Consider the following 27160-nt stretch of genomic DNA (forward strand, 5'->3'; position numbering starts at 1 on the left):
CCCTAGATTATCAGCATACCGTACAGGGGTGGAAACTAGTTGTAATTAAATGATGAAACAAACGTTTTAAGTTGAGAAACAGACAGATCAGAAGTATTTTCCAGATGTAAATTGAAAATGTACAATAACTACCAAGTTAAAAAAACAAGTTGTTTCAACTTGTCTAGATCTTCTGCGCAGATAATTTTCTCTACAAACTCTTGAAAAAGAAGGGAGTTCTTAAATGGAACGAGGTGTAACCATACGTGAAGAAGAAAGAAGAGAAAAAGAAAAGAAATCGGTTTAGAAAAACATCAGAGGAAGCATGCTGCGAACATGATTCCCATCTGAGAATCAGTTACCACCTCCGTTGAGGTTTCAGAAAATGATCACTGGTTTGCAACCAGAAATTTGGTCATTGATGCATGGCATACCAAATCGCAGTTTGCGAGGAACGCCCCTTTCATGCAAATGAATTGTGATTCAGTGTGGGTGGCAAACCCCATTTTATGAGTCAGAAAACATTTTCAGACATTTTCAGACTTGTAAAATCTGTTTTGACATTTAAAAGGCATGCTTTGGTTGCAAATCCAGAGATTTTGCAAATCACAGGGTTTGAGAACACAAAATACCTTTGTACATCTGGCCCTTTGTGCTGTACTTCTGAATCACAGTATCATCTGAGCACATAATGAGTCACTGAAGTTGTGGTGCATTTAGTGCATCAACCGCCACGTTGTAGAAGGTGCTCAGCAGTATAAATCAGAGGGGGCTGGCATCTATGGAGAGAGGGGGCCGGCGCGTTGGCAAATATTAATATTAAAAAAACGTACCTTAACCTACGTCCTCCGTTCCGGATCCGTTATCAGGAACTGGATGCAGGGTGGGCACCAATCCTGGCGCTACTCTCATGCTGTGCGAGTAGCCCCCTGATTTGAGGGAGAGGCCTCACTCGGCACTGGCAAGTTCCTTGATGGCCTGCACTTACACCAACCTAGTTATCTTAAGACAGCTGGGTTAAAGATTTTAAATTGCGCATGTCTGGCTGGCTGTCGCAAGACGGCCGGCCAAAGGTTCATGCGCACTTTGAAAAGTACACAAACAACCCACCCTCCTCCCTGCTGCTGCCATTCAGCTGCGACCCACCCTTGCCCTGACGCTTGGTTCAGGACAGGAGGATGAAAAATAAAAGGGTAATGAATTACCAGTTTATTTTTCATCTTTGGGGGTACTTTAAATGGGGCGACACTCTTCCGCTCCAATGGAGGAGCCCCGCCCGTATAAATATGTGTGTAAGACAGGCTAGTAGTGAACTATCTTTTGTGTTTTCCCAGCCTAATCTAGAAGTGGTTGGCGGGGCAAGGGTTTGGACAGGTGGAGAAGAGAACAATATACTGGAGAAGATTTCTGTAAATCCCTTCCCCAGTATTTTGAATTTGCCGGGGCACAATGTTCCAGTATGGTAATTGATGTTGAGTATATTATTTATTGTGCGTATGCCGCCTAAAGAGTCCTTCAGTGCGTTGTCCATCTAATACAGAAAGAAGGGTAACCAAACATCTGTAATGGGCAAGGCTAACACTTCTCAAGTTGGCTAGTTCTGGTGTTTAAGGAAGCAAGTTTCTTTCTGTGGGTGCACTAGGAGGCTTTTCCACTGCACCCACTACTTCCACAGCCTGCATTGGTATTTAATGGTCAATGTAACGTGCATGTTGTCCAAAACCCTACTTTCGGCAATAACAAGTTTCACATGTTAAGACAAACTAAATGAAAATGTTATATAAGATTCCAGTTCCAGCAGTGCTTTTATAAAAATACGTTTTTAATTTAAGAAATGCATAAAAAGCGGCTCTTTAGTTATGCTCATCGTCACTATAGTGCATCTCAGATACACCCCCCCTTCTTTTTAGGTCGAGACCTGCGTAGGCTGCTCTTGCGCAGTCTCACAGGGAGAGATCTTATGTTTACAGTGTGGGGGCTTGCACCCACCCCCCTCTTCTCCATTGGCTGGCTTCCTAAACGGAGGCCAGCCATTGGAGGAGAGGGGCATCACTCCGTTTAAGCCCCGTCTTTTTGGGATTCGGGGGGTTTGTTTTTTATTTCCAGCCAATAGGAAGAGGAGAGAAAGAAAAACACGCCACCGAATCCCAAAATGAGGCTGCGTTTCTCCGAGGCATTTCTGCATCGCCTCGGAGAAACATGGTGGTGTTCAGGGACACCCTCCCTCTCGCCGAGGTCCCAGTCTATTCCTCCATAAAATACTATCACCCCGTGTCGGTGTCTGGACTTGTTAGGGGTAGGGAGAGCTGCGGTATTACTGACCCTGATTTGTGCTTGTTTGTAAGCCGCACACACGGCCGGCAGTGATGCGCAGACTGGGACAAGAGGGAAGCTGAGGTGAAACCTTGGGGCGGGGATCTGCGAGCCACTGAGAGTTTGTGGGACAGGCACGTGCTCTGCAAGCGCCCCGCAGCCCAAAGCCCGCACCATCCCGCTCAGAGATACCCCTCAGCCCCTGGGACAGGCAGGCGCAGCACACCCACTTCCCCGGGGCAGGCAGGCAGGCGTGCCCAATCCGCAGCCATGGCCATCGCGCGCATCGCCACCCAGTATGTCTTCTCGGACTTTCTGCTGAAGGACGCATCAGAGAACAAGTACAAGGGGCTGTGGCAGGAGCTGGCCCTGGACAAGATCATCAGCTGTCTGGCCGTCGAGCTTCCGATCCTGCTCGTCTCGCTGGCCTTCGCGCAGGAAATCAGCACGGGTAAGAGGAGTCGACGAGCCTGGTGCACTCGGCTGAAGCCGGCTAACAACCCCTCCCACCCACTCTGCAGCAACAGGTACACTCAGGACGGGCGCTGCCCAGCACCGCCTCCCTGGCCCAGCACCCATCCAAGGCTCTTATCTGTTATTAACACATGCCCAACACACGTCACCTTTTGAGATCGTCCAAGAGGGAGTGTTCATGTCTTTAAGTGGGATGAAAAAACTGAGGGGTGCGGGGGTCTCTCAAAGGGCGTGTCTGATGTTATGAAGGGCGTCGCTTAAAAACAGGTATGCTAAAAATCTGTGCTTAGCATAGTGTGCCGTCTGACTGCGATTTTGCTGCATCTGTCATTGCAACCAGATATTTAATACAGGTAACATAATTTACACCTACAAGAAGTCAGGACTGTTGGCTTTGTCAATGGTTGTTAGTTGAATAAGATAAATAAGCTTCAGCAACCTTGCATATAATATTGAAAATGCTTTAGTTCTGACGATGAGACTGAAAGAGCTATTACGCGTCTCTTTAAAGTTATATAACAGCCAGATGCCCCCGACCCCCGCAGGTGCCCCGTCCTGCCCCCGCCGCCATGTTGTGCGCTAGGCGGGCCCAGAGCAGAAGGCGCTGCGGTGCGGGATGAGGGGAGGGCCCTGCAGCCGCCGAAGCCAGGAGTGCACCGGATAGGGAGGCACGGGGGATACCCGGGACTGGCGGCAGGCAGCTGCCAAACTCTGACCGCGGGGCACCCGGGCTGAGGCAGACCCGCAGGGACCGGGCATCGGAGGAGGGAGCGAGGGGATCCCGGAGCCTCCCCAGCGCCAGCTGGGATAGGAGGTGAGCAGAACCCGCTGGGGCTTCGGGGAGTCCCCCACTGGGATGGGGCATGGGCCTCTGTGCCGCCCCCGCTCGGGGTGCTTGTGTCTGCACCCCTAGCACCAGCCTCATCACTGATCCTTGCTGCATTCCCTTCAGTTGTGAACTGAGCTGGAGGCAGCCCATTGTGTTTAATGTTGCTCTGCACAGTGATTTTTTTGGCTGACTGTAAAATGGTTCAAAACGTGTGTTGGAGGGAGAGTGGTGGGTTTATTTTTATTTTGTGCCCACACCCCTACGCCACAGGGGCTTGCATTACGCCCCTGCCATGGACATAGGGCCACGGGCTACCTTCAGGTGCTCCTATATCTGCCAGTCAGAGCAAATAAACTGTGTTGCTTTTCTGTTTCCTTCTGCTTGGGAAAGCAGAGTGGCTTTTTCGGGCGTTTGAAATGTTTCTTGTTCCATGCCATTGCATGAGTTCTGCCAGGTTTAAAGAATGATGCCCCTCTTCCAAAACAAGAAACAATCTCCCCCCACACCGCAGGCCTGCGGGGGCCTCCGCTATACCCCTGATCCATTATGTCCTGTGGTGGTGATGTCGGCTGTATGTTTCCCGTCTCCAGTTGGTCCTGTGTGGGTCGTCTGTCTGTTGCTGCTGGCACTGCTTCAATTGTAAAACAATAAGTGCCGGGGCCCTCGTTAGGAGACCACCACAGCTTGCACTGACACCTGACAGCACTGCCCATCACAGAATCAACACAACTACTAACCATCACACTGCTTCAAATCTGACAATTCAGACTATTTCAGGCCCCCAAAGCTGTAAGAATGACTTGGGGGACAGATATAAGATGTTTTAAATGTATATTGAGACAATAATCAACTGTTTTTCTGCTCATCTTTACATTACACTATCAGCGCCACCATGTGGCAGACTGTGATAAGTGACAGTGCTGATAAGTAAGTGCTAGTGCCGAGCACCGGAACCTCCAGCTCAAATTAAGCACTGGTTGCTGGGTGTCTGTCTTATCTTTCTTCAGTGGCACTCTCCCTTAGATCCTGTGGTGTTCATGTCCGCTGCATGTTTTCCTCCTCCAGTCTGCCCTGTGTGTGTTGTCTGTCTGTTGCTGCTGCCGGGTGTCTAACTGACTTTCCTTTCCTTGATGGCTCTCTGTGTTATGTGGTATGGTGTTGGCATGTTTTCCTCCTCAAGGCAGCCTATGCTCATAGCTGTGTATGTGTGTGTGGCTCTGTGTGTGTGGCTGTGTGTGTGTGTGGCTCTGTGTGTGTGTGTGGCTGTGTGTGTGTGTGTGGCTGTGTGTGTGTGTGTGTCTCTGTGTGTGTGTGTGGCTCTGTGTGTGTGTGTGTGGCTCTGTGTGTGTGGCTGTGTGTGTGTGGCTCTGTGTGTGGCTGTGTGTGTGTGTGTGTGGCTCTGTGTGTGTGTGTGTGGCTCTCTGTGTGTGTGTGTGGCTCTGTGTGTGTGTGTGTGGCTCTCTGTGTGTGTGTATGTGGGTGCAAATGCAATAGGTCTCGCATTTGCGAGAGATTAAGCTATTGGCATTGTAAATGACAATGCCATTTATTTATCTGTTTTCAAAACCAACACATAAATAAAAATGTTGTCATTTACAATGCCAATAGCTCTAACTTTTGCAAAGGCGAGACCGTTGCATTGTAAATGCTTGTTTCATTGAGGAATGAGAGCAGATAAAACTTTGGGAGCAGTAAAGCAAATTACTCTCACACACAAAGGTTTTGTGCATGCTGCAACAGTGCAAGCTTCCCTAAAACTCATAACAGGTACAGCGTAGTTTGCAACAGGGCAGCTCATCATGTGCTGTTGGATACCTGCTGTACTATCTACCCTCAGAATAAGTTGCTTTGAAGTTTTTTAAAGCACTCTGTTACCCACCATGTTGTTCTAACTCTAGGAGCAAGGTAGCCATGGTAACAGGACAAAAAGCCTTACAATGGCAAAGTCTTTAGCTGACAGCATAGGTGCTGCCTCGATGCTGAAACATGTTGCACTGTGTGAGATGCAGTCAGCAGTCTCCTAAAGGATGAATAAAGATTCTCCCACTTTTAATTCCCCAAATAATAGGGTAGAGCTATTTTATTTCATGGCAAACCGCTTGTGCTCCACCTTGCAGAAATAATTTTACACAAATTAAAACATGAATGAAATGCAACGTGAGATTTTAACAAGGACATTCTGACTCATAATTAACCGTTTAAAAAAGTAACAGAGGGGGCGTGGCCAGGATGGCGGAGTGAGTGGTCGCATCTGCTGCGAGCTCCTCTGATCCCGGACCCTAGAACCGTCATCTAGCATCGATCTCCCCCCGAGCTGCTGTGATCCGGCAGCGGGGGGGTCACGGGATCCCGGCGGAGTCGCCCGGTGTGGGGGCCGGCCCTGTGACGGCCGGAATCGGCATTGCCGGCGCCATTGCAAGGGACGGCGGACCGAAGCCCGGGCCCGTGGCGCAGAGAGGAGCAGCCCCGAGGGGGTGGTGCGGCCGGAGACGCCTGGCCTGGTGACCCTGCCCTGAGGTGGCAGAGAGGCGGACCCGGCCTCGCTGGGTGCCCCGGAGCCGCGAAGGTGCAGACGCTGACGGCCGAGAGTGAGGAGGAATCAGTGCAGACCCGGCGGGAGGAGCTACGAGTGGCCGGGGCTGCGGCATGCATACTGGGCCCTGGCGGGGGCTGGAGAGCGTTGTCGCCCTACCACACACTCCCTACCACTGGAGCGGAAGCTGGGACCGGACACTGCCGCCACTCGAGGGGACGGCGGCCTGGGGCCCAAACCCGAAGCAAGTAAGGAGCAGCCCCCGGGGAGGTGGCACGACCCAGAAGCGCCTGTCTCGGCGCGCCTGCTGGGAGGTGACAGGAGGCCCGGCCACGAGGGAGGTCCCGGAGTCGAGTGAAGGCTGGCGCCCGAGGGTGCAAGGACACGAGTGCGGGCCCCGGCGGAGGAGCTACGGGAGGCCGGGGCTGCGGCCTACACACTGGGCCTTGGCCAGGGCTGGAGGGGGCCGGAGCTGCGGCCTACACACTGGGCCTCGGCTGAGGTTGGGGAGCGCCCTCGCCCTGCCACGCGCTCCTTGCCACCGGGACGGGATACCGGACTGGAGCACGCACCCGAGGGGGCTGTTGTGGTCTTTATTTCTGCCATCGGGAGGTGCTGCGAGACACGCCGGCTGCGGCCCATCGCCCAGGTCCCTCTGGCGATTTGACGATAATTGGGCCTACCAGTGCGGAAGGGGTGACGTTGTGAGGGGCTGAGGTGGAGTAAGCCGCCCCTCTACAGGATTGCTGCTAGAAGAGGAGGAGGGCTACCTGATTTGTGCCTCTGTGACTGCATGGCCCTGGCGGCTTGGGGGTTCGCCTAGAGTGCCTGGTCTTCGGCGCCCGAGGAGGGGACAGCGCGGCGAGCGGGGCTCCCGAGCGCCTGGGTGGCTCCTGGACGGGTGGAGTGACAGTGTGGCGCCCCTCGTTTGCCGCTGGCCCAGCCCTGGGATTGCGGACCCGGCAACGCTGTCCGGCCTAGAAGAGGGGGGGGGCTGAGCGTGGTGCATGTGGCTGGGGTGCGGTGCGCCTCGAGAACCAGCAGCAGACTGCCGGTAGCACCCAGGGGAGGAGAGAGGCGACAGCATCGGATTGGCGGCGCCTTACGTGGCCCAGGAACGCGCTACTGCAAGCAGGATGGCCGGCAACAGAGGGCCCAAGAAGGGGGATCGGACCCTACCGGATATGCTGAACAGAAACGCTGCGAGGCAAGATCGAGGGCAGCAATCTTCGAGCCCCCAGGGTGGCTCCCAGGGAGCGCACGGAGGGGAACCCCCGGTCACCAGATCTTTCCTGGAATCTCTTTTCAGCTCCCTGCGGGAAGACTTTCAGACGCTAAAACAAGAGGTGGCTGGTGAAGTGCGGGAGGTGCGACGAGAGGTTGACGGGCTGGGCGAGAGGGTAGCCACGATGGAGGAAGCCGGTCATGCCCGAGACGAAGAGATCTCACAGCTGCAGCAGGAAGTGGTACGGCTACGGGACCAGCAAATTGACATCCAAGCACATGCCGAGGACCTTGAAAACCGGTCCCGGAGAAACAACATTCGCGTCCGGGGAGTTCCTTCCGGAGCAGAGGAGGAAGACATGGCCGGCTTCTTGAGAGACTTATTCAGGGAGGTCCTGGGGGAGCCGGCCGACTTTCCAGTTCGAATTGATAGGGCGCATAGGGTTGGCCTGCGGCGCCGTTCTTCCGCTCCCCCTCCGGATATCCTAGCGTTCCTGCCAGACTACCCTCTGAAGGAACGAATTCTTCGAGAAGCACGATTGAAACCCTCTTTGGAATTTCGGGGTCACCGGGTGGCCCTCTTCCAGTACTTGTCAACGATCACCCTACAGAAACGCCGGGCCTTTAAGATCGCAACTGACTTTCTGAGGGAACATGACACTCGATACTCGTGGGGACATCCTTTCCGCATCATCTTCCGCTGGAACGGGACCCTGCATCAGCTACGCTCTCTCCAAGACACTTGTGGTGTCCTGGGCATCACTGCGACGGACGAGGAAACCCCGACTCCGAATCGCTGGCGCGTCACCAGGGACGGTTGGCAGGCGGTCCCTAGGCGTCGCCCCTCTGCCTCTTCTGCCCGACCGGACTCACCTACCATTCGAGCTGAGATGGACGACGCGGTGAGAGGAGTGGCCAGGGACACGGCGTCTGGAGATATGGCGCTGACTGCTTAAGAAGTACTCCGGGGGGAGATCGTCAACGCTTCTAGTGTAATGCAGGTTTGGGGGTCCTGGGGGAGGGAGGGGGGCGGGTTGATGCGTAGTGGCTGGACGTCCACTTTTGTGCCTTTCCACAGACTTGTCCGTTAAGGACCGGACTGGGACAATGGGTTCTTTGGGTCAGTTGGGGGACCAGGGGGAGAGGGTAGGGAGGGGAATCGGGGAATTGGATAGTTCAGGGGTTGTTCGGGGGAAGGGGGGAGGGATCCGGGAGTTGGGATGGGGGGGAGGGTCGTCCAGTGCACAGTACGAATGTTGGGAGTTTTGAAGATGATCACACGATTTAGTTTGCCTGCGTCAGGAGGCCACATGCACACATGCATATCCCTCTCTGCTTTGCTGCTTTTGATGCCGTTGTGGGCGCCTTTGCGCTCCGCCTTAGCAGGCGGGGTTCCTCTTGCTTGCTGCCTTTCTTCTTTCCATGCCTCCTACTTCCTTTAAGGTAGTCACCCTGAACGTTAGGGGTCTGAACAATCCTGTCAAACGGCGGGCGGTGCTCTCCCTCCTTGAGAATACACACGCTGACATTTGCCTCTTGCAGGAGACGCACCTGCTGCCGCAGGACACACATAGACTGCGCTCCCGTAAGTTCCCGTCACAGTTCTTCTCATCTAGTTCCTCCAAGACTGCAGGGGTGGCAATTCTGGTATCTAGTCACTTTAAAGGGGAGGTCCTCCACAAATTAGCGGAACAGAAGGGTAGGCTGTTGGCGTATCGGTTTAGAATTGGGGGTCTTATGTTTACCATAGGGTCCCTGTATAGCCCTAATGACCGACAAGAACGCTTCCTGCGTACAGCGGTCGAGGATATCACTGCCTCACAAGATAGATATGTCATCATTGGAGGGGATTTCAACATGGTCTTTGATTCGGCTATCGACCGGTCGGCACAGTGCTACCCGCAGGTCGGGGAGCTCTCGGCCGACGGTAAAGCGTGGCTGGCGGAGGTGGGGCTCCTCGACCTCTGGCGCCACTTGCACCCCACGGACAGGGACTACTCGTACTACTCCAATGCGCACAAGACGTACGCTAGGCTGGACCACTTGTTGGTCACGTCCCCTGTGCAGGCGCTAGTTTCGGGATCGGACATAGGGGTGCTGTCCCTTTCGGATCACGCCCCGGTAGATGCCACGTTGAGTTTACCCCCAGTGGTTCTCCCCCCTCGGACGTGGCGCCTGCGAGACACCCTGCTGCACAGGAAGGTGGTGGTAGATCGTATTAACGACGCTATCCGGGAATACCTGACGCACAATGACAACACGGACACCGCCCGGGCTACACAGTGGGCGGCATTGAAAGCGGTCCTCAGGGGGGAATTCCTAGCGATCTCCTCGGCTGAAAATAAAGAGAGACAGGCAAAAAGGGAGGAGCTCACCGACGCGGTCCGCGAGCTTGAACAGATCCATCGCAGAACGGGGGCCCCTAGAATATGGCGACAGCTTAAAGGTGCAAGGAAGGCCCTGGCTGCTCTGGACTTGGACCGAGCGGAGTACGCTGCACTCCGGTTGCGTCACACCTTCTACACAGGGGGTGACCGCTGTGGCAAGTTGCTAGCCAACAGACTTCGAGTAGCACGCCAGAGTCAACTAGTGAAGGCGATCTCTAGCCCTACGGGGACCACGGAAACGGAGGACGCCCACATCGCGGCCGTTTTCCGTGGGTTTTATGAGGACCTTTACACTGGGGAGCCGCCGGATGCGCCGGCCGTGGCTGCGTATTTGGACTCTGTCGCCCTGCCCTCCCTGGACCCCCTACAGGCGGAACACCTGGACAGGGATATTAGGATAGAGGAGGTGATCTCCGCCATTGCCCGGCTTAAGCATGGCAAAGCACCGGGCCCGGACGGGTATACCGCGCTTTTTTACAAAACGTTTTGTGCATCGCTGGCCCCTATCCTTACCCGTCTTTTCAATTCGTTTGCCGCAACGGGGGCTATTCCGCCTGATCTTTTGCGCGCTTCCATCACGGTGATCCCCAAATCCGGGAAGGACCCGACGCTCTGTGGATCGTACAGGCCGATATCTCTGCTGAATGTCGATCTAAAATTGTATACGGGGATCCTAGCCGCTCGCTTGGCCCCGCACTTATCTGGTCTTATAGACCCTGACCAGGCTGGTTTCGTGCCGGGGAGGCAGACGGTTGACAATACGAAACGGATCGTTCACCTGCTTGAGAAGGCCTCCCGGATCCCGGGGGAACGTATGATGTTAGCGGTGGACGCTGAGAAGGCGTTCGACCGAGTGCACTGGCCCTACCTGGAACAAGTACTAGTGAAGGTGGGCATAGGGGACAAGTTCCGCTCTATGGTTTTCAACTGCTACAGACGGCCGACTGCAGTAGTTCGGGTGAACGGGTATGCCTCTCGGGATTTTAACATTGAGAGGGGCACCAGGCAGGGGTGTCCACTTTCCCCCCTGCTCTTTGCTCTTTATATGGAGCCGTTCGCCCAACGGATACGGAACAACCCGGCGGTGACCGGCGTGCGGATGGGAGGCTTTACGCACGCTATCAGCCTCTATGCTGATGATGTCATCTTGTCACTTGACGAACCTCGGACAGCCTTGCCGGCCTGCGTCGAGGAGCTGGCCTCCTTTGGCGCTGTGGCGGGGTTTAAACTGAATATGGGGAAGTCGTGGCTTTGGATGTCTCCCTTGATCCCTCCACCAGGACGGAATTGCAGAGCCGCTTCCCCATGATGTGGTCGTCAGAAGCGATACCCTATCTGGGGATCCAGATAGCGCCCACCTTACCGGCCATGGTGTCGGCCAACTACACGGCGTTAGGTGTTAAAATCCGGGAGGAGCTGGGCCGTTGGAACCGCGGCACCCTTTCCTGGCTGGGCAGGATAGCTGCGGTTAAAATGACAATTCTCCCGCAGGTGCTATATTTATTCCGGGCCTTGCCGCTCCAACCGCCGGCAGGGTGGATCCCGCAGCTACAAGCGGACGTCTCGCGCTTCGTTTGGCAGGGGAAGAAACCCAGAATGCGTAGAGCACTCTCATTACTGGCCCCTGAGGCGGGAGGATTGGGGATACCTGACTTCCGTAGGTATTTCCAAGCAACGCAGTTGCGTTACCTGGTGGAGTGGAGTAGATGGGAGTCCGATAAACACTGGCTCTTCCAGGACCAGGCGGTGGCGGGGCGACCCCTGCAGGAAGTCCCGTTTTTGCGTCGAACTCATAGACCCAAGAACTTGTACGCCTCTTTTGTTACGCGTGTGCCGCTGCGGGTTTGGGATGCAACGGCCACCACGTGCGGCCTCACCTCTTTCCCGTCGCCGCTCACGCCGCTGGTGGATAACCCAGATTTCACCCCAGGTATGGAACAGGGGGCGTTCGCACATTGGAGACGGGCGGGATGTAGAGCTCTGTGCCACTTGTATGGCCAGGAGGGGGTGATCCCCTTTGTACAGTTTCGCCAGGAATTTTCACTCCCCGAGACTGAAAGGCACCGCTATATGCGGGCCCGCCATTGGGCTCTCCAGCCACAGGTGAGGGATGCTGCGGATAGGCGCTTCTTGCCTTACGAACAATGGCTGCTTACGCGTACTTCGGATTCAAAACTGATTACGGATCTTTATAAGTTACTGCAATCTCCATCCACACACTTCTATAACCCGGGGAGGGAAAGGTGGGAGAGGGAACTGGGAAGGACACTGAGCCCTAAAGACTGGGAGAACATATCTTATAGAGCAAGACATTCGGCGTACCATATGGGCCTTACTGACACACTAACTAAAGTTTCCACTTATTGGTACTACACGCCGGAACGGGTGCACGAATTTGATCGCAGCAGGGGGGACACATGTTGGAGAGGATGTGGGCACCGAGGTACTCTTACACACATCTAATGGGATTGCCCCCTCCTGGCCACATACTGGAAGGAAGTGCTAGACGACATTGATACGCATTTTGGCATTGAACTGCCGCGCTTCCCCGCCTACATCTTGCTGGGGCTCCCGAATGGTCTAATGTACCCCCTCAGATCTCGTAGGGGTAGGCAGATCACCATTGCGCTGGGATCAGCGGTTCAAAACATCTTGATACATTGGCGCACTGCCACGATACCCTCTGTTACGGGCTGGCTCCATAGATTGTGGCACGTGTTGGGCATGGAGAAGTTGTCGCTGATGGTGGCTGGGGATATATCGCAATTTTCAGAACTCTGGCAGCCATTTCACTCCCTGTTGTCAATGGAATTTAAAGAAATTACTTGCCCTAAGTACCTCCGCCTCCTGCGGCTCACGAGCCCTGTAACACAAGCCCCGTGAATTGGTGGGGGACACACTCTCCTCGCAGGCGGGGATCCTGATGTTGGCCTTGACTGATGGCGGTGCACTGGACGTGGGGGGGAGGGAGGGAAGGGGGTTGGGATCCGGGAGTTGGGCTGTTGGGGTGCAGGGGGGGAGTTTGGAATGGGAATGTTATCTCACACTGAGCCGGGGCGCTCCAGGTATATCCGAAAGGGACTGATGCCATACATTGCATTTAACCGTTGTAGCTGGAACTGGGGTTCTCCCCGACTGAACTGAATGTCTCCTGTTGTTGCTACTTGGTCTTTGTGTGTGGTGCTGAATAAAATACTTTAAACCATAAAAAAGTAACAGAACTTAACATTGCACTGTATTTGCTACTTACTAAAAAATGCAACAGATGGATTTTGTTTGATATATAGCCTTGTCCTTTTCATTTGAAGAAGTAGTAAAAAAATAATTCTGCACCGCATTTGACTCTATTCCTTTTTACAGAAGAAACAAAAAAAGTGACCCAAATGGAATTACCTGTGAATTTTTTATTACGTGATCCAGGGTCTCCAGCACACCGGGATAAATAAACACAACACCTAAAGCCAGTAAAATAGGTGCAGTTTCGAGGGACATAAGAAAGAATTGGAAAACCAATAGGTTTGGCAACTGTATGGCATGTGTCAACATTATTGTAATATAGTATAGACAAAAGCATCTGAAATATGGATGCTACAGAGAATAAAGCATACATTTTCAGATACTTTTGTCAGTGCGTGCTTCCTTTTTACTATCGGCCGTTCATTTATTGAAACCACATGTAGAATAGTTTCTCATGCATTCCAATGGAGGTGGATGGATATATCCAAACAGCCGACAGAAAAATGGTGAGATTAAAATAATCCTGAAGGAAGATCCAAGATGTGATTGATGATGTCTCCAAATAATGGCTGAAGGTTACAGGGCACACGAGGCCAATGGCTAAAGGAGGCTGAACCAAATCCCCATAAAACGAGTATAGGATACAACATTGTTGCCATGAACGATACAAGCAGCATTACACGTCAAACATAAACAAATAGTAAGAAAAAATACCTTGGCAGCCCGAACATTGGATGAAAAAATTGATGAGGTCCAAAAGTGCTACATCTCTGTCTTCTTTGTAAGCGTCAATCCAGTCATCAACCACAGACTAAAACAAATCAGAGAAAAGCAAAGCATTACATGTCACTGAGGGGATTACTCAAACTGCAGTCAGATGAGCTCTTAGAGGTAGCTGGATTACCTACTGACAATCTTCATTACTCTGAGTCTAAGTCTGACTCATCATAACCCTTACTCAGAGAGAAAACTGAATGCAATTACGATCTGAGCTGGCAGAGTGCCAAACAGTAATGAGCATTTGCTTTAAAATGTTTAAGCAAAATATGGTCAGTCACTGTCAAGCAGAGTGGAAGCTCCTACAAGAACGAGGAGCCTGGCGCCCATTGCAGATTAGCTGTATCACTCTTTCTCCATATACTACCAGAACAGTGAGTCCTAAATAATGTCCTATAAGAGTACCATATCCAGAATGCAGACAAGAAAAATAGTGTGAAGGTAAGTATATATAGGCAAGGACAGATGTACTATACTTAACTACACATCTATGTACCTTGATGATATAAATGTATGCATCTTCAAGATACATAGATGCAAAGTTAAGAATAGTAAATCTATACGTACCTATATAAATTTACCAACGCAATATTTTGGTTATCGATATTGCGACAGATATATGTTTAGCACAATACTTTTGTGGTGGATATTTCGACATGCAACCCCATTCTTCCTTGGAGGCACACATAGAGGTAAGAGTGACAAGTTTATCACCCACCAGAAAGACGCAATGTACATGACGGTGAGAGCCCTTAAAGGACTTTAGGCTATTGTCAATACATAGTCTACGTCACCATCATGTGCCAGAATCCCTTCTCTCTCATACTGGTATGAAGGAATCCAGAACACTCTCTTTTATACAAAGTCATAATCAAAGAAAATGCCTAGAGTCAGTATCACATAATTGATTTTTACAAGGGAAAAGAGCAATAAATTGCCACATTCACAGGGTATGGGTGTTTGGTGTATTTTAGCTGAAACATAATTAGCATAACTAAAATACAGTAACTATGGCAAGGACAAACAAAATTACAATACTATGGTATTGTGATAATGAATAAAATATGGAGATATTTCAGTGCAATTTATTTTTCAATTGATAGCTGTTGTGGTCTATCTTTTGTTTCATTGTCTTATTAGATTGCCTTTGTCATTAGAATGCCGACATGTCATTTAGGATGCTTATAGTTGCATCTGGGAGACAGTTGTTGCTGGGTGGAGGATTTGAGCGCAGGTGGTAGTATTAAAAACCTTTTGTACCACTTTAGCTGTTGTGATTGACTTCACTAGGAGAACACTTCAATAATATATACAGTTTAAGCTGGGTAGGTGTAAACAACCAGGTTATTTTTTACTCAGAGTAAAAAGACATCATATGCAATGATAGCAAAGCTGGAGTCGACTACGTTTTGTATTTTGTGTAAGCCCTTCACAACCCTGACTGATAACAAAAGCCGGCCCCATGCACAGGCTGTGACATGGATAGAAGTTATGAAAGTCCAATCAATCTATGTCCCTCCTCATCACTGATTGTGTTTCCATGCCTTCCTCAAAACCCACAAAATATATATTAAACTTATATTTTGGGGCACATGTACTAAGCATTTTAACAGTCGTAAATGGCAGAGCAAGCTGTTTCCAACCACAAAAATGCCTTTACATATGTATAAAACACAAATTGCGATTCAGTAAAGTGTTACCGAATTGCAATTTGTGTTCGCGATTAGGTAATTGGAAGGGGCGTGTTCATAGCGTCCCTTCCAAATACCGAAACTCAATGGGATGTATGAACATTTTACGACTGAATTGCGGTTGCAAAACATTCATATTTACCAACTCTTTGAAGGAGGTAGTAACCCATTCGCAGATATGAAGGGGTTCCCATGGAACCCGTTCCCCTTTGAAAATGCATAAATAAATATGCTTTAAGAGCAGGCATGGACCACTGCCTGCTCTGAAAAAATATGAAAATGCAAAGGTTCCTTGTTTTCTTTTTAAATGCATCCTGAGGTATTTTAAAAAAAATGTATTGCATTATTGAAAAGCAGTCTCAGACATGGTGGTCTGCTGACCTCGCAGGCCACCATCTCTGTTATGGATTCGATTCCTAATGGGTTGCAACCGACCTCTTTAATAGCATGAGGTAGGTCTATTTGCAATTCACTAGGAATCGCTAATGAAACTCAAAAGAGTTTCTTACATTAGGAATATCAATTTCCTAAATGCGATTCAGAGAGAATTTAGTATTCCTAATGTTAGTACATCTGGCCCCAAGTTGCATACTACACTCCTCCACTTCCATCAGTGCTCCCTTCCCTTGAATCAATAAAACAAACTCCAGGTGCCCTGACACCTTCCCCGTATTTCTCAGCCATCCCTGCCCTTAACTCCGTTATCAAGCGTAGTAGAAGCATGTTCGCTAACAACCTAGATAAGACCCATGCATCTAATTTGGCACCCAGCCCTAATCAGACGATGCATTGAAAGGGGAGATTTCACCCCCTTGTATTTTGGCCGTATGATACCATATTTTCCTAAGGAACCCTGGAGAACTTTACGTTTTGCCCTGTTTCTCAGACTTTGTCACTATGAGACTTACACACACGTGTGTTCCTCACTCCGTAACTCATTGTAGCATAAATGCTCTGACAATGTTCATCTAAAATGCAGTGCTGTACTTGAAAGCTCGGCTTCGCTCATACACAAGTGTAAGGAAAAGTCACTTGCCTTAATTAGGAGTCTTGTCTCCAGTGGGGAAGCACAACATTCTGCTGCCAGCATGTGTGCCCGAGCTGCACCACGCCCAGCAAGTCTCAGTCTGAGAGCTGGTCTGAGCGGTACACATGCATACCTCATGCCTCCCAAGACAGGGTGACTTCTGCTCTCGTCATGCAGGAGAGTGGGTTGCCTCCCCAGCATTCTGGCCCTCAGGCTGGATCAAGAGATGACCAACTACTGCCCCAGCTCTCAGATGCTGCTCACAAGGCTTGTCTTCCAACTCTCAGGCCTGCCTTTATCTACTCTAGGGCCGAGAACCCTAGCCAAGCTCCCTTGTGACAGGTATTTTATCTACAAAGTTCCAGTCATAACCATGAGTGATAACAGGGACACTCCACTTGGAGTAGCTGAGCGCTTTATAAATTCCATTCGTTCATTCATTCATAGGCCAATCACACCCAAATATGGTCAGTCACAGAGGTCCGGTTATCCAAAACGTATTTCACAGCAGGCCTGAATGTTGGAACTAGCTGTTAAATGCAGGAAACTGAAGGCAGAACAGCAAAATAGACAGGAATCAGCTAGTCATAAAGGCGAGGGAAACATCAAGGAGTATTTCATCACCCAGGAAGACACCACAGACCTCATTTGACCTGGAGCAAAAGCTGAAGATCAGGAGGAGGAGCTAGGAGACCTTAAGCGCCCCTTATAGCATGCATACCCCATGGGACCAGATGATATGCTGTCTGCTTGGATCCGGAGGCCATCGCCTCTGCTACAATATACTCCCCAATATACTCCATGTTCACGGTTGTCAGTGTGGCAGCGCCATCTAGACTCCACATTTATGAACCCGCATGACATTATATTCACTGTGTGCTTAAACTTTATTAACGTGTGTGAAACTTTTAAATATATTAACGAAAGGTATTCACTGTGGAGACTAGAGATTTAAATACATGTGCACTAATGCTCAGTTAAACACAAATGCATGTATTCTTTATTCACGTTTTACACTTGCACTTCAAGTTATATTTGCGCTGCTGAATTTTACATTTGAATATGTAACCGTGTATTCCTTTGCTTACACTTTACATTTATGGTCAAGTTAAACGTGCACCAGTATAACCACATATTCGAAGTGCATATTAAATGCTTATCTAAAGTTAGCCTGACTACAGGCCTTAGCTGAAATGCATTTTGCTTTGTCAGCTAGTTCTCATTTTTCCTTGCAAGTTTATTATAATGATATCTGTTAGCTAGAATGGCTTACTGTCTGTATTTGACTTCTCATATTGAGGCTTGGAGAGAAAACCATGGCAGTGAACGTGGAGAATTCATTACGTACCAGGACAAAGAGATGTTCAAGGTTCGGAAATGCAGCTTTAGCCTGATGCACTAAGAACTCGAAGTCATGCTGCAGATTCAATTGAACATTAATTAGGATTGGCTCCTGTTGGCGTGAACGTAGATAAGGACGTTTCTGAATCTACTGTTGCTTTTATATTGGTGTTCTTATAGTCAGAGTCAGAACAGTAAGAGCAGATTCCCTTTAGACTTACAGATGTACAGACCTCTCTGCTTGACTTGATCTTCAAGTGTGAAGCTTTATGCTGGACACTTTATTTCTTTTTCTAAGACTTCTACTGAGGTCTGTTCATGCTGACACCTTCTTCTATGCTCCCCAATTAGAGGCCCAGGGTAGATAATCATATACTTTACTTATGGTTGGTTGAGAGAAGGGTGTGTTTTAATTTGTGTCTCCATTACTGTGGTATTTGTAATTCAATACTTTATTCTGTTTCGCCACAATTTCTTGAGAATTTCAGCTTACCTTTTATTATTTCTGAATTTATTAACTGTACTTATGGTTTGCATTTATACTGGGTTGGTTGGTAATCTAAAATATAACCTTTTACATTTGGTGACTGTTGGTCCTTATTGTGGAGTCACATTGGCTTCACAAGTCTGAAATGTAATATTGCGATTTACTCTTTTTCATTGCTTCATGTCAATACGACCAAAGGGGGAAAATCTCTGATGATCTGACTAAGAGATTACGTTGCGAGGCCCCGCGACCTGTCATCAGTGAGGCAACCAGCCTACCAAAGACCCAGGATAGGACTGATGCCACAATAAGTGAACCCACCTCACCCCACGAGATGAGAAAAAACTTAACATCTGTTTCTAGAAGACCATTCAGATGGAAAAGAGACAGACCTGCTCAGGGTCAAAAAGTGAACTACGAGTTTCTGGAGTGCCTGGAAGGAGCAGCTGTGAAGGCAATTGCTGCAATAAGTATTGCGAAGCCAGACGCCTCTGGCAGTGCAATACTCTTCACAGTAGAAGGACTATTTGAGCACAAAGTAACAGGAAGTGAAGTACTGATGCGATAAAGAAGACAAGTCACAAAACGGAAGGAGGATGTGAGATTAACCCCCAGATGCATCAAGCATCCATTTCGCGATTCCTTATTAGCGAAAAATAAGTATTTGCTAATAAGGAATAGCAAAATGCCATGCATGAAGAACTAGCCTCAAACATAGCGATTTCTTTAAAAAAATTAATTGCGATTCGCAAATTGCGAGTCGCAATTAAGGAATACCTCCCCATTCATTCCTATGGGCCTAGAGGCCCATAGGAATGAATGGGAAGACAATCTCAATTAGCGATTCTCAATTAGAGAATCGCAAATTGAGATTGCAATTTTAAGGGTGCCAGGGTGTCAAAAGGACTCCCTGTTGCACCCCTGAAATCTGCATATGGTTACATCTTGCACACACACATGCCCTAAGGGCATGTTTGTGTGTAAAATGGAACTTTGAAAAATGCACTTTAGTGCATTTTTCAAAGTTTTTGCAAATTACCATGAAGTTCATCTTCATGGTAATTTGCCCCCTATTAGCGAAATCGCTATTTTTTTACTTTAATGCACTGCATTTAAGGAATCTCAATTTGAGATTCCTTAAATGCAATAGCAATTTAAGTAATCGAAATTTTGCGATTTCTTAAATTGCGATTTTTGCATTTGGGATGATGCATCCCAAATGCAAAAATACCGGACGCAAAGGGGCACATTCTGAGAATCTGCCCCTTTGCGAGTGGATTTTAGCTTGATGCATCTGGGCCTAAGTCACCAGAACTGAAGACATCCTGCAGTTGCCCACCAAAACGGAGGCATAGTGATAGAGGAATCAGACTTCAACTCTTCCAAAACCTGCATCTTTTGGCTGCAGATACCAAAGTTCTGCTCCCCTTATCACTATAGCTAGAAGAGAAGATGGTGAACCGGACTAAATTCGCAGATGAAGCAAAAGAAAAAGAGGAAAAAGGCTTATTACTTGAAACACAATTGAAAACTGTTCCATACCTTATTTTTGCACCAGGAACAGCCTCCGTACCCATGCTGAAAGCTGTCTAGAGGGAGATGCAAGAGATCAAGATGAAGGTGGATACCTTCAGAGTTGCTATCCCTCAATCTCCGCCACTAGAGGATTAACAAACTTCTTCACCGGAGTACTAACAGTAACTTCAGTTGCAGAGAGGGGCAGAGAGTTACAACAGTTCAAGGGGATGAGACAGCGAAAGCTGAGTCTGCAGTTCAAGTTTTTTAAGTATGGCTCAAAGCAGAAACTACGTGAACAAGCATTTACAATGCAATGGTTTTGCCTTTGTTAAAGTTAGAGCTATTGGCATTGCTCTTGACATTATTTTTATTTATGTTTTTTTTTTAAATAAATAAATGGCATTGTCATTTACAATGCCACTAGCTTTATCTCTCGCAAATGACACACACAAACACACACAGAGCCCCCCCCACACACACACAGCCACACAGAGCCCCCCACACACACAGCCACACAGAGCCCCCCACACACACAGCCACACAAAGCCCCCCACACAAACAGCCACACAAAGCTCTGCACACACACACCCACACAGAGCCTTCCACAGACACCCACACAGCACAAGCAGGCAACAGGGGCACACGGAGGCACAAGCAGGCAACAGGGGCACACGGAGGCACAAGCAGGCAACAGGGGCACACGGAAGCACAAGCAGGCAACAGGGGCACACGGACGCACAAGCAGGCAACAGGGGCACACGGAAGCACAAGCAGGCAACAGGGGCACGAAAACAGAGGCACAAGCAGGCAACAGGGGCACACGGAGGCACAAGCAGGCAACAGGGGCACACGGAGGCACAAGCAGGCAACAGGGGCACACGGAGGCACAAGTCTGTCAGACCGGAAATGCAGGAGGCTCCCGTGGACATCCGAGGGCCGATGCAGCTACCCAATGTTGCATCCACAGAAGTTTTTTAAAAGAAAGTGTGCGGACTGCTTTGTATGTGCATGTATGCTCGGGCTTGTGTGTGTGCGCGCACATGAGAATATGAGTATTGACGAGCCCAAGGCATAAGGTTTTTGGCGCATTCGCACTACGTGCGCATCGCCAGTCAAAACCTAAAAACTAGATATTGTATTAACATAATTTTCGTGTGGGGTTCTGCATACATTGCACATTACATCGCGTGGAATATGAATCGTTTGAACCAGGGAACGCAAAAGGGCTGTACGTTAGAATCATATATTCATTTAGTTAAAGCCCACCGGCCCATTTTCTTTACATTAGTACATTTAGTTGTGTTTATATGTAACCTCTTTTGGAATGTGGGTTCGTTCCACCTGGGCTGTTTGACAAGTTTTCTAGAAAAAGAACGTGCCCAATGCACTTCACGGTCATCAGTGTACACATTTTATTTGAACATTATCCAAATACCCTTATTCCGGGGCAGTCCGGAAGCAGCCGTTCATTGAGACTTGTTGATGCAGCTGGTGATAGGCGGGGAACGGAGGCGACGCCATTTTGTTCCGGGGTGTCACATCCCGCAGAACCTTAACCTCTCACATGAGAAGTGAAACATCTTATTTGGAAAGTGCCTGCGATCTTTTATTTATTTTATTTCTGAAGACACTACATTGAAGACGTGGAATCCGTCCAGCTCATCCATGTTTATATATCCAGCCAAAAACATCAGCACCTGTTGGAGCTGCCAGAGGGGCTGCCTAAAACACATTCAAATTATTGATTATTTGTAACTGCGAGTAATTTAAGTTTTAACTAACCAATGCATGTGATTCGATATGATTATGTCCCTTATTTCACATGGAACATGTGGTCGCATGAAAAAAATGAATGTTTTTAGATCCTGAGTGAAGTGTGACACAATGACTTCAAGGGCGCGTCTTAAACGAGGTCGGCGTGCAGGAGGCGCCAAAAGGACGTCAGCCTCTGATTTCATCCAGAAAATCTTTTTTCCGGTTATTTGTCAGTGTACTAAGCATGTTTTGGCCACCATAACCCACGGTTGAAAACTGATCCTATGGTTGTATTTGGAACTTGCTCCTAGAGGCGGTTGAATTGGACCTTGTGTTCTAACTAGGGGCCTTATGAGGATCTTAACTGCGCACTTGACTTGGTGGGACACACGCGTGTCCAAAATGCCCGCCTCTGCCCTCAGCTCCCACAGACAGGTAGCTCTGCTGTCCGGTGCCCATGCGCCATAGGAGGGATTGGAATTATTTGTTTTGTGCCAATAGGGGCTGCTGGTCTGACCGGCTGCCGTTATATTCACATTCCTGCTCCGGCCCCTCTTCCTCTGCTGTCATCGGCGGGCACACCCGCAGGTCCCAGTCATGCCCTTTTATTATCTATTACAACTAATTCTAACTCCTCGTGCCCTTTTCAGCAGCAGATGCGGCTCCTTACCCAAAGCCCCCACCCTTCACCCCACACTCATCCGGCAGAGCCCTTTTTTCCCAAACGGAGGGGGGGGGGGGGGCGTACTGTCAGCAGGAAATGTTCGCTTCACATTATCTTGGCTGGTGTACATTTTCGCCTCTCCCCCTCCCCCCAGGCCGGGGGCTCGCCTGTCTCAGCCCTTCTGACAGCCAGAGAGGTTCGGCCATCTCGATAATATCATCCCGGGGAGCGAAAGTCAATACAGTGACAGCAGATATGACTGCCGACATTCCAATTACAGCACCTCTCTCGCCTACATACAGAGAGGGGTGCTCCGACCTGCCCCCCAATTCACCCCTGGAATTGATTGCTATGAACGGATTTATAACGGGGAGTCGGTGAGTATTCCCGAACCTCTGATCTGGGCTAGCAGCTCGAAGCTGCATGCAGCCACATGCAGCACTGTAGCATCAAGAAAACTTGTGCATGTTATACTTGGTTTCCTTCAGAAATCTTCGAGTATTAGTGCACATTTGTAGGGTTGCCTGCCAATATAAGTGGGGTTGCCGAAGATCGTTTTGCTGCCATGGGACGGAACAAATAAAAGGCTCTATAGCTCAGTGGGTTGAGCGTTTCCTGATCAGATGGTTATGTAATCTTTAAAGTAGCGCGTGAAAGATGATGTCAAGCCTTGGCTGCAAGGCGTCAAAAATGATGTCTTTTTACTTTATATAACAATTACTTATTCGCAAATAGTCAAATTGCAGTGTTTTTGGCGCTATATCATCAGTCAGTGCAATACCGCCCCCCTCCCCTCTCCACCCAAGGGGGTATGCTTTTCTTTCTTTTTATCTATTTAACTGCTCATTGGTGAGCATGTTCTCTTTTTGAAGATTCTATTGTAGCGCCTAAGAGCCTATCCGCTCCACGGCAAAAACGAGGCCGAAGGAGTGGTGAAAAAAAAAATCAAAGTTTGTAATGGAGTGTGAGCGTGGCTGATGCCTGACGACTAAATGACGCGTTTTGCTGCTGGTCCTCGGATCGCGGGTGATAAGACGCACTCTCTCCCTTGACTGCACTCTCGTTTTAATGTCAAAAGCGGTAAAGCGTCTATCCTGAAATGTTGAAATATTAATCCCGCCGAACCGAGGCCGCTGCACTGGGGAGGCGGAGAGAGGCTCGGACTCGAGGGGTGGGTAACACGGCTATGGTGGAGGGGGCGATAGGCTGCTGGCGAACGAGGCCCTGCCCCTCCATGGGTGTTCAGACACCATCACTGACACTAATGACACCCCCAGCGCAGAGGCCTACAAGGCGCCCGCCTGGCTCCTTTATACCCAATTACACTGCGGTCTCCAAGGTTCCGTACGTAGAGTAGCGGCTTGAATACCGTCCAACACTGTAAGAACCTTGTATTGCCTGAATAACGTCCTGCATCGTAAGAACCTTTGGGGCGGCATCTCGAATGCGGAGTAAAAAGGTTCGAAAAGCGCACGTGCGTGTTTGTATAAAATGTGCAAAGGACAATGAGGCGTGGGCACGGAGGGCTGCGAGCAGAGCGAGGAATGAGGGAGCAGCGTCTGGCAGGCAGGGTGACCATGCCGGACCAGATTCGGGGGCGTTCCCGGCTTTTGGCTGACGTCGCGTGACGTAGCCAAAAGCCAAAAATTCTCGGGAACGCCCCCGAATCTGGTCCGAGATTGACGGACGCCCCCTCCTCCCAATGGCTAGTCTCCATTTATGGAGCTAGCCAATGAGAGGAGGGGGCGTAGACCCGACTCCAAACACAGCTCATAAGATTTTTTCCTAGCGCATGCGTACTTCGTACGCATGCATCGCTAGTCAAAACCTAAAAAGTGACTAAGCGATACGCTAAATGTGGCATAGAGATTTGGGCCTACCACTCAGCTGAGCAAAAGGAAAATGACCAAATGGTCCATGAGTGGAGCATCTGGAGCCCCTCAACACTGAAGACTCAAAGAACGATGATTATCAACAGACTGCTGGGGGCTGAAAGAGATCAGTGCAGGTAGAAACTGCACAAGCACCTGTGATGGAGGAGAAGCCTCAAGAGGCCAACCCTAAACCAGAAAGACCAGTGGGACATAAAATACAATACTCAGTAGAAATAGAAAAACACCAACGCCTACCAGCACTGGACAGTGGCTCACAGGTCACGATCATTTATGAGACCTTCACCAAGAAACATCAATCAGCTGCAGCACCAATGGTTAGAAGGGCTCCACCTATTCAGAACAGACGATGCGTCCAACACCTACCTAGCATATACGAAGATTTGTCTTTGGTTACACAAAAAGATCACTTGTGCATCAGGAGTGGACAACAAAAGCAATTATCAGCCCCTGGTAAGGATCGGAGGGCAAAGCACAAAGTCTACTTGAACTATTTTCCTCGTGTTCGTCAAGCTCACCGACATGAACAGAGCATTGAACTGACCAGACTAAGTCAGGAATCTGAAAAGGCACTTTCTGTGCTAGCAGGCACACCTCTGGAAGGAGGTGAAGTGAATGGCAACAACAGAGTACGTAAAAGTGGGTAAAGGCATCCTGGCAAATAGGAAGCGAATAATCACTGCTGCTGGGGAATACAATATGTGCAAGGGAGCAGAGCTTATCATGGAAAGTTCTTAACTCAAGCACTCAGGCCACTCGGTCAGAAACCCCAAGCCTACAATCTTTGAGAAAAGACTGAAGGCAGTCCCTGTTAACAGTTCAAATGGCCACAGTTTACTAACATACAAAAGAGTACATGTCCCACTCGCAGACAGCAAAAGCAATTTCAATATTTATTTATGACACTTGACAGCAAACTCAGCAATAATCAATCATCAATGATCAGGCAAAGTTGAAATCTCTTAGAGTACTTCTGCTTATGTGATACACACCTTGTTAAATGAAAGGCTTAACCCACAACCTTTGTTCAGTCTTCTTAATCAACCACCAACCCCCTTGAACTAAGGGGTCCATTAGGATGGCGGACGGATCGCCACCGCCATGCAGGCAGTAACGATCCCTCCGCCATCCTTGCCCGTCCGCAACCTTTCTTCCCCCGCCATATTACAATGGCGGGGGGACCGTGGCGGAGGGGAAGACTGTCCGCCGCTTTTCCGCCACGGTCGCCTTGCGACCGCGACGGAAAAGGCCTGATATGGTGGCGGTGTCTATCAGACACTGCCAGCCATATTAGGATGGCCTGGGAGGAATGCCATTGCCGCCACGAAAAGGCATACGGTTCCTGCTTTGGGGGCCTGTTGCGGGCCCCCAGGGTGAAGGGGGAGGGGGGGTTGGGGGGTGCACATGGGGGGTACCTATGGTACCCCCTTGCGTTTCACAGCACAACATGGCAGGCACCGCGCGGTGCCTGTCATGTTGTGCTGTGAAACACACAACAAGCACTTTTCACATTGCGGCGGCCGGTGCTTTAAGCACCGGCAGCCGCAATGTTAAAAATGCCGGATGCACCCGCCACTGTGGCGGGTGCATCCTAATTGGGGGCACCGTTCCTCCGCCCTTGTGGCGGACGGTACCTGCCCCCGACAGGATGGCGGATGGACTTTGTTCGCCCGCTATCCTAATGGACCCCTAAGTTAGCACATTACCTATGGGTAGCGGGTGGAAAACATCCAAGAATCTGGAGCCTCAGAAATAAGAAGACGTGGATTGTGTTGCCAGACCTCACTGTTACCACTATTATGTGCTGATTATATCTGCTGTCCCTGAAATACTGTTAATCTACACTAGATACTCCACAGTGACAACCAATGTCATTTGAAATGAAATAAAAAAGAAAGTTATAAAGGATTGTAATTACATGATAGCCGCAGTCTGATTATCTCCTGAAATAAATGCCATGCCCATGCTTCTGTAACATGACTGTGATACAATACTATTGCAAAGTTTGGAAAACGTCTAATAAAATATGTTTAAAAAAAGGTAGAACATGGATAGGCCTCATGGAAGACCAGTTCTTGTCATCAAGGCTACGGCGAGAGCTAGGCGACTGCAGTACAGGAAACAGCAGAAACCCACAAGACATTTGTCACATGAGATCAACATTTCAGGAGGAGGCTCCGATTCACTAATACTATTATGTTACATACTTTGATTGTGTCAGCGGAGCATATGTAGCTTGTAAAGGGGCCCACATACTCCCTGGGGTGAGATGAAGGATGCTGAAGTGAGGTCTAGGTTTCAGCACACTCGTTACCAAGAGTCGCACTCAGTCCCACAATCATGGTCCTGGCCACAACTGACGCAATAGCCATCTTCCATTTTAGAGATATTGAAATCAGGTCCCAAGACTGCCACCACAGGGAAGGGTGGGGGGTTCTCTGTTAACAGGGTTGAACTGGGAACCCAAAGCACCCTTGGCAATTTTGTCAGACCATCCCCTGGTGGTGGAGAGTGTGCCCGCACTTCTGCTTTTGTGACTGGGGTCTGATATAACAGAACCGCTCAAAACCAGCCCCCACTGCTGAAAAACCAGCCCCACCCTTGCAGCCTCCCAGGGAAGTGCCCGATGCCCGCAACGGCCAGTCCGGCCCTGACGCCCAATAATTTTCAACAGCATTGAGACCAGCTGAAACCAAAAGGACTGCACATCTGGACAGAACCAGGCTAAATGTATGACACCATACAGTGCCTGGCTGTAATTGTATAATTGGGAGGGCTCATGCTATTCCACTCGTGGTCTTCTACACTTGTTAGAAGTGCAGTTCCTGTGCTTGGTTCTGGGAGTATTTTGAGGCCTTTACAAAAAGTGCAGTTGTGCATTTAATATACCCTTTTATACATTTCTGCATTTTTTTATCTTGACTGGCGCACACTGAAAACTGAGACTATACTTACTCTATACTTACTCATGTAACTAAGGCAAGACACATCCTTTATGCGCACATGGTCAGTATATAATTAGAAGGAACACT

General features: G+C 49.4%; 1 protein-coding gene across 1 annotated transcript in view; it reads right to left on the reverse strand.

Moving 5' to 3' along the window:
• LOC144773280 (cohesin subunit SA-2-like) overlaps positions 1 to 27160 on the reverse strand; it is a 550419-nt gene that overhangs the window by 407571 nt on the left and 115688 nt on the right. The window contains exon 4 of the mRNA XM_078658214.1: positions 13691 to 13787. Coding sequence (XP_078514340.1) covers positions 13691 to 13787 — 97 coding nt within the window. The remainder of the gene's footprint in view (positions 1 to 13690; positions 13788 to 27160) is intronic.

Source organism: Lissotriton helveticus, chromosome 8, assembly GCF_964261635.1.
Source record: "Lissotriton helveticus chromosome 8, aLisHel1.1, whole genome shotgun sequence".
Taxonomy (NCBI): domain Eukaryota; kingdom Metazoa; phylum Chordata; class Amphibia; order Caudata; family Salamandridae; genus Lissotriton; species Lissotriton helveticus.